This window comes from Phoca vitulina, unplaced genomic scaffold (assembly GCF_004348235.1).
Source record: "Phoca vitulina isolate PV1807 unplaced genomic scaffold, GSC_HSeal_1.0 scaffold1, whole genome shotgun sequence".
Taxonomy (NCBI): Eukaryota; Metazoa; Chordata; class Mammalia; order Carnivora; family Phocidae; genus Phoca; species Phoca vitulina.
Genome location: NW_022589704.1, coordinates 8,397,117 through 8,405,308, shown reverse-complemented (window position 1 = coordinate 8,405,308; position 8,192 = coordinate 8,397,117). Strand labels below are relative to the sequence as shown.

The 8,192-nt window shown below is 56.7% G+C and overlaps 1 protein-coding gene across 1 annotated transcript in view; it reads left to right on the top strand.

Annotated features, from left to right (window-relative positions):
* TEX44 (testis expressed 44) overlaps nucleotides 1-2,851 on the top strand; it is a 3,666-nt gene extending 815 nt beyond the window's left edge. The window contains exon 2 of the mRNA XM_032413237.1: nucleotides 1,848-2,851. Coding sequence (XP_032269128.1) covers nucleotides 1,848-2,851 — 1,004 coding nt within the window. The remainder of the gene's footprint in view (nucleotides 1-1,847) is intronic.
* The last annotated feature ends 5,341 nt before the right edge of the window (nucleotides 2,852-8,192 follow it).

Genomic DNA, 8,192 nt, shown 5'->3' with positions numbered 1-8,192 from the left:
AAAGAAAGAAAGAAAAAAAGAAAGAAAGAAAGAAAGAAAGAAAGAAGAAAGAAAGAAAGAAAGAAAGAAAGAAAGAAAGAAAGAAAGAAAAGAAAGAAAGAAAGAAAGAAAGAAAGAAAGAAAGAAAGAAAGAAAGAAAGAAAGAAAGAAACTGCTTCAATTTCTTCCAATTTCATCACTCGCAAGTTCTACCTTCTGGAAAACACTAGAACACTAAGCCAATTCAGCTAAGTTTATTGCCACTTTATAAAAAACAAGGATCCCCTTTCCTCCCGTTTCCAATAACATGTTCCTCGTTTCCATCTGAGACCCTGTCAAAATGCCTTTACCATCCATATTTCTCCCAACGTTCAGTCCAGGATTATTAGGGGTTCTCTGAGAAAACTGAGGCTTTCTCTCCAGAGCTCTCCTTCCCTTTCTAGCTCTCTCCAGAATCACCCTTAAAGATCTTCACATCAGTGAAGGCTTTTCTGAGCATGTAGCTCGGACACTTCCAGCTTCTGCCTGATACCCCATTCCAGAGCTGTGTCCACGTGCTTGGGTGTTTGCTAGAGCAGACCCCCACTTCTCAGCACATATTTCTATCTTAGTCTATTTGGGCTGCTCTTACAGAACACCATGGACTGCGGCAGGTTGGGGGCGGGGGGTGCTTATAAATAACAGAATTTTTTTTTTGAGCCCACCGTGGAGCTCAAACTCACGATCCTGAGATCAAGAGTCACACACTCCACTGACTGAGCCAGCCAGGCACCCCAACAGAAATTTATTTCTCACAGTTCTGGAAGCTGGGAAGTCCAAGATCAAGGCACACGCCGTTCAGTGTCTGGTGAGGACCTGCTTCCTGGTTTGTAGATCGCCCCCTTCCGGCTGCATTTTACATGGAGGAGGGGGCCAGACAGCTCTTTTTATAAGGGCAGCAACGCTGTTCACAAGGGCCCCACCCTCATGACCTAAGCACCTCCAAATACTATTACATTGGGGATTATCTTTCAACCTACGAGTTTTGGGGTGGGACACATTCAGTCTATGGCGCCCCATAACCAAAGATGGTTATTGCTGGGAGCTGCCCAGGCCCTTAGCCTTCACTTATTTCTCCTCACCACTGCTGGGAAACTGACTCTCTGCCGAAAGACTGGCCAAATCCGGGTCCTGAGTCACCAGTGTGGACAGAGAAGTGCTGGGACTGGTTCCTTCTAACATTTAGATAAATGTTAATAAATAACATGTTAATAAATAAATGTTAATCGATAAATCGCCATCCCTGTCCCATGATTCCTGTGGGCACCAGCACCTGCATCTATATACACACCTCCACTTTTCCCCAAAACATTTGCCTTTCTCTCCTCATGTACCTGCAAACTCAGCTGTAAATTATCCCGTGGGGCGCCTGGGTGGCCCAGTCGGTTGAGCGTCTGCCTTCGGCTCAGGTCATGATCCCGGGGTCCTGGGATCGAGCCTGCTCCACGGGGAGCCTGCTTCTCCCTCTCCCCACTGCTGGTGCGCTCTCTCTCCCTCTGTCTCTCTCTCTCCAATAAGTACATAAAATCTTTAATAAATAAAGTGTCCTGTGGACTCAGCCCACTAGGGCAGCCCCTCCAGAGGCTCAGGACCTCGCTGCACAAGTACCTATGACATCGCTAGCTGCCTACAGCCCCCTGTGACCTCGCTGCCTGAGCAAGGCGAGCAGGGCCGTGGCCACTCCCTCAGCCAGCACAAGGGACCGAGGGCCCAGATGACCAGCAGACCCTCGGGAGAGGCCAGAGCTGCCAGCATCCGCACACATGGCGACAGCAGATCCACGGACAGTCTTACAGAGGGGTCCCCAAATCAGGTCCCCCTCCCTGCAGATGCCCCAGCGGCTAATGGTGCTGTAGCGTCATCCGTCGAGTCGGTGACCTCCAAACCCACATCAGCGTCTGGGGACGAGGACAGGCCTGAAGCTGCTGAAAGGCACAGCCGGGAGCCCACGGAGGCCTCAGGTGCTCGGCAAACGTCCCCGAGCCCCCAGGACCCAGCACGCGACGGACCGGTGCAAGACCCGGGCGTGACTCAGAGCCTTCAGACCTGCCTGCGTGACTCCCCGGCGGAAGGGACACGGCAGACGGCAGGTACCCCGGGCGGAGACCGAGAGGCAGCTCCGACTAGCCCAAGGACTAAGGTTCAGCTCCGCGGTAGCGTGGACGCTCAGCCCATCGTGAGCGCGGCAGACGTGGATGGAGAGCTCGGCAGTCAGGCCACCAGCGCCACCGAAACTGTTGAGGAGGGACCCGAGGGTCCGGAGGCCTTGAACGCGGACACTGAAGCTTTGCCAGGAGCCGGGTCCCGGCGAGTGACTGCGGGGGATTTGGAGGACCGCTCGGGGGACCCGCAGGCTCAGCAGTTGCCTCCTTCCCCGGGAGGCAGCACCCCGCCCTCGCCTGGCCCCCAAGAGGTGGCCCTGGGGAGGAGGTCCCTAGACTCCAGGCTTTACGAGGCCAACGAGGAGAACACCTACATGCGCTCCATGACCAGCTTGCTGGGCGGAGGTGGGGCGTCCATCAGCTCCCTGGCAGACGTCCTAGTGTGGTCTGAGACCACCATGGGCATGGCCACGGCCCTCCTGGCCTCCGGCCACAGCTCCGTGACCGACCTGCTGCACAGCACTGGGCCCAGCCTGCGCTCCGTCTCCAGCATCCTGGGGGGCACCTTCTCCTCTGGGCTGATGGCCGGGACTAGCTCGGCCCTGCGCTCCGTCACCCACATGCTGGAGAGGGTGGAGCAGAGGACTGTAGAGGGTGTCCGCTCGGCCATGCGCTTCCTCACCAGCCACCTTCTTCCCGGCCAGGCCCACGCCGGCCCGAACTCTGAGTAGCCCCACGGAGGGAGCCCCGAAGGACTGGCTCAGCAGCCTCTGAGAGCCCTGGCACCCTCACGCCGGCTCCCTCGCCCACCCCTGCCCTGGCTGGCTCTCCCCAGATCGGGCAATAAAGCACTGGCGAGCGTTTATTTTCTAAGCGCAGAAAGGTGTCCCCTGAGGGCTTCTCAGGTTGTCCCGCTCAGGGGGCCTGGGGGATGAAGTCCAGAAAGAGCAGAGCCTGGCAGGATGGGGGGGGCCAGGCGTGGGGGCATCAGACCTGCAAACATTGACCCTGGCTGGACCTCCAACCAGGTGAGTGGGTTCCTGAGGCAGTGAGACCTGCCCCTTCCCCAGGGCCTGCCGGTGTAGCGGGCTGGGGGGGCCCCTGCTGGCATAACAGGCTGAGGGGGGCCCTGCTGGCGTAACGGGCTGGGGGGGCCCTGCTGGCGTAACAGGCTGGGGGGGCCCTGCTGGCGTAACAGGCTGGGGGGGGCCCTGCTGGCGTAATGGGCTGGGGGGGGCCCTGCTGGTGTAACGGGCTGGGGGAGCCCTGCTGACGTAATGGGCTGGGGGGCCGCTGCCGGCATCGCGGGCTGGGACCCCCCAGTGAGGTTGAGAGGACGGAGCCAGACCAATGTGGGTTCACACCCCAGTGCTGTTACTGATCCTGGGCACGTCGCTTCACCCTCTGAACCTCCGATTCTCACCCATAGGACGGAGAAGGAGCCCACACCGTGAGGATGTTTAGGAGACGTAAGGGAAACAAGGCAGGGCCTACCTCGCGGCGGCTGGCACCTAACGAGCACACACATTACAGCCGCCCTCTCTCCTCCAGCAGGCCGGGCAGGAGCAGGAGCAGGATCTAGGCGGGGGGCCAACTGTCCCTGTTTGCCTGAGACTAAGAGGTTCCTGGGATGTGGGACTTTCAGATGTAAAACCAGGAAAATCCCGGGCAAACTGCGACGAGTTGGTCACCCTAGACCCAGGTTTCTTTATAAATGTCTACGTTGGAAAGGGAGCACCTGCCAGGATAGGGTGCCACGCCAGTCATGTGACTTGGTGAGCGGAGCTCCAGCGACACATCAGCCCCACTCCTGCCCCTGGCCCGGTGACGAATGCGGGTCCCACCCCGCACACCTCCCTGCCTCAGCCCTGGCCGTGGTTTTGTTCATTCGGCCGTCGGCAAGTGGGAGCCCTGGTCGGAAACCAGCCACCGATGCATTTGTTTGCCCCATACAGTGTTTCTCAAATTGTGTATTAATTGCTAACACTTTAAAGCCAGGAGATTTTAACATAAAATTATGGATTAAAAAAATAGATTTCTGCGTCTCTTAAAAAACCTTGAGGCCTTGGGGTGCCTGAGTGGCTCAGTTGTTAAGTGTCTGCCTTCAGCTCAGGTCATGATCCCAGGGTCCTGGGATCGAGCCCCGCATCGGGCTCCCTGCTCGGCGGGAAGCCTGCTTCGCCCTCTCCCACTCCCCCTGCTCGTGTTCCTGCTCTCGCTTTCTCTCTCTCTGTCAAATAAATAAATAAAATCTTTTAAAAAAAAACCTTGAGGCCTTATTCCTTCAGAGGAACTGCAGTCGAGCTGCCCTCTTTAGAGGGACGCACCTGGCCTGCACAGTGATTGATGTCACCTGCCCGGCCCCCAGAGGCACGCCTTTGCCACCCCTACCCTGCAGGGGGCTCCCATGAGGAAGTGGGGTGCCAGGCCGCAAGGGGATGCAAAGACAGAACGGGTGTGTCTACACCCTCTTCTCGAGGAGCTGCCACTTTCTGTCGGTGAGACATGAACCGTCCTCACCGTGAAAGCAAAATCCTCAGAGGAGGAAGATTGTCCATTCAGATCCCAGGAATCGGGGTCTTCTGGAGGATCACCTGAGTCAGGAGTGAAAAGACGGGAGCGGTGGCGTCCCCCCGACAGAGGGGACAGGACCACCAGCTGAGGCAGGCCTGAGGCGCGCTTAGCTGGGGAGGGCGGCGGCCAGTTCGAGCTGACCTGAGCCCAGAACAGAGGACAGGTGACCACGTTGCCAACGTAGACCCCAAATGCTTTCCGCAAATGATTTCTGAACCGGGTAAGTGCCACGCAGGCACGGTCCCAGAGAGACTGCCAAGGTGAAGGAAGGGACGGAAACCACACTCAAACCAGAGCAGCTGAAGGGATCAGCCGAAAAGCATAACTGCCAAGTGGGCGTGGCTGGACCGGGGCTCAGCCTTGTCCTCAGGGCTCTGTCTGTCTCTCCAGGTCTGGCCCTGCCACCCCCCTGCTGGCTCCGTTCCCAGGCGGCTCAGCCACCTTCCTGCAAAGACAGAGGCCCTTGTTCTCACTAGCTCTGGTAGGTTTGGCCCCCTTGCTCTCTCTCCTGCCCCCATCACTGAGGCTTTGGAAATGAAATACCTCATTACCTGGCCTGGGCCTCACACCTACCTGGGGGGCTGGGGCGGTGGGGGTGGGCACCAGGCTCGGCCCAGCAGTGGGGGTTCCCACAGGAAGAGCTGCTGGATCCACCCCATTTTGCGTGTTAAAGTGTCGTAAAAGAGTGTGGCCCTGGGGGCCAGGCCGCCTCGAATCCCGCTCCACCTCCTACTAACTGTGTGTTACTCTTATCTCCCTATGCCTCAGTTTCCTTATCTGTAAAATGTCAATAATAGCGGTACCTACTGCATTGGGCGGCTGTGAGGGCGACATGAGTTAATGAGTCAAGTTCATAGAACAGTGCCTGGCACGCACTTGAGTGCTCCATGTTGGCAGTCACCGTGATTATAGTGACAGACGCTTCGGTGGACTCCTTGACAAGGACTGACTTTCCCTGCTTGCTCCAACCTTCCTCTCTGCTGCGGAATCACAGTCATGTGGGCAAATCCTCCTGGCAACTTCTCTGTAGGTGGGCCCCCCCCCCCCCAGGCATCCAGGTGCTAGTGTACCCGGGGAGAAGGGCAGACCTGCACGCTGGGGGCTGAGGGTGAGACACAGACAGAAGTGGGAGCACCCCAGCTCTGGATAAAACACCAGAGGGAGAAAGGAAAGGCCCCAGTCCCCGGGCAGAGGGAAGCTGTCAGCAGGCGGGAGTGCTCCCACCCATTACGGGCATGGGGGCCACAGTGCGGGCTGCACATGGAACAAGGGGAGCACTACTGGGGAGGAATAAGTTGGTGGGTGAGGGGGAAAAGAATGAGCAGGATAGGGGTGCCTGGGTGGCTCAGCCATTAAGCGTCTGCCTTCGGCTCAGGTCATGATCCCGGGGTCCTGGAATCGAGCCCCGCATCGAGCCCCGTATCAGGCTCCCTGCTCAGCGGGAAGCCTGCTTCTCCCTCTCCCACTCCCCCTGCTCGTGTTCCCTCTCTCCTGCCTCTCTCTCTCTCTGTCAAATAAATAAATAAAATCTTAAAAAAAAAAAAAGAATAAGCAGGATAACGGGGTGCTGTAGGGAGGGTACTCTTTGGTGTTGAGAACCGAGGCACAGTTATTAATTCACCCCCACAAAGCTGGCAGCTCCTCACTCTTCTCATTGAGGTGCTAGGGTTAACGCCTGACAACCACCCACACTCCTCCAGAATCAACAACCAGCTTTCTGGGTGTGTGTTGTGCCGCTGAGAGATGGGCCTGTAAGCAGAGGTTCTGCGTAAAGAGACTTTTAGGCCGGGCTGAGCGCCAGCAGGGCAGACGCGGCATCCTAGCGTCTGAGCCCGGCTGCGGCTTGGCTAAGGGGAGGGCACCCACAAGTCCTGGCAGACAGCAGGAGGGACACTGTGCCCCCCCCCCCCCCCCGGGGGGGGGGGAGGGGGGCGCCCCCCCCCCCCCCCGGGCAGCCCGGAGGGGGGGCCCCCCCCCCCCCCCCCCCGCCGTGGCGCGGTGAAGGACTCACGCCCCCAGCCGTCCGCGGACAGCCTTCAGTGCGGGCCCCTTCAGAGACGTCGTGGCCAGGTCTGTGCCCGGGGCTCAGGCCTGACCGTCCAACCCCAGTTCCAGAGTGCCCGTGGCACTGGCCCAGGTGACCTGGGATTTGCACTGCAGACTCCATTCCCGTCCGCCCCCTCGGCCTCAGAGCCTGTGTTCCAGAGACCCCAACCTGTGTCCAAAGGCTGCTGATTTTTTCCATCTGAGATGTGTGTGTGTTTGCGGGGAGGTGGGGGGGGGGGGGGACTGCAAATTCAAACTGTGGAAAAAGTTCAAAGGTCTTTTTAAAGGGGGGGCACCTGAGTCTGTCGTTAAGCGTCTGCCTTCGGCTCAGGTCATGATCTCAGGGTCCTGGGATCGAGCCCCACGTCAGGCTCCCTGCTCGGAGGGAAGCCTGCTTCTCCCTCTCCCACTCCCCCTGGTTGTGTTCCCTCTCTCGCTGTGTCTCTCTCTCTCTGTCAAATAAATAAATAAAATCTTAAAAAAAAAAAAGATCTTTTTAAAGAGAAGCTTCATTGTAAGAAAAGTTAGAAACGTGACACCATCTTGAGAATGGTTAAAAAAAGGGAGGGGGGCTAAATCTTTGTCAGTGTTTTTACTTGTTTTCTAAGGACAATGTTATTGTTTAGTCTACAGCCACTTGCCTAATTGGTTAAAGTCACCATGTGATTGTGGTCAAGTTTATAGGTTTGCCTGGGTGAGGCACAGATTCTATCCAGGAAAGAGTGTCTCCAAAAGAAAGTGACCACAGATAAGGGCAGTCCCCCCCGCCCAGGAGGAGGTAACAAAGTGTAAAGGTAAACTAAGGTCTTAAGTACACATTTACATATTTAAATGAAAGACTGGATCCTCTCTGGGCTAAAAGAAAGCCCCATTTCCGAGACTGCCTGGTTCGCGAGCTTCCAGTCCCTAAGAGTGGAGGGTGCGCCCTCTGCTGGAAAGAAGGCAGCACTGGCCTGCAGCAGGAGGGCGCGAGGCCAAAGCCCAGCCTTGAGGATGTTTGCTTGGGGATTTGAGACACACCCGTGAGAGAAATGGGGGTTAAAAGAAAATTTTCTTTACTCGCAACACTTCCGACACCAAATGTGTGGGTTTTCCACACCAAGCAATTCTCCAATTCTCTGCAGACACCCACCTGGGTGTCCTACAATTCAATTCTGGCACCAGCTTGAGTTAGCACAAACCCTACGGGTTAAGGGCTCAGTCCCACCAGATTGCCCCACTTCAGGTCCCTGCGTACCCACTCTTCTCTCTAATGTGGCCACAAATCAGGGATTCCCATGACTCTCTCCTCAGGTTGGATAATTGGCTACAAGAACTCATAGAACTCAGGAAAACACTATCACTGATTTATTATAAAGGATATTATAGATGATACAAATGAACAAGCAGATGAAGCGGTACAGAGGGCAAGGTCCAGAAAGGTCTCAAGCACAGGAGTTTCTGTCTCCCAGG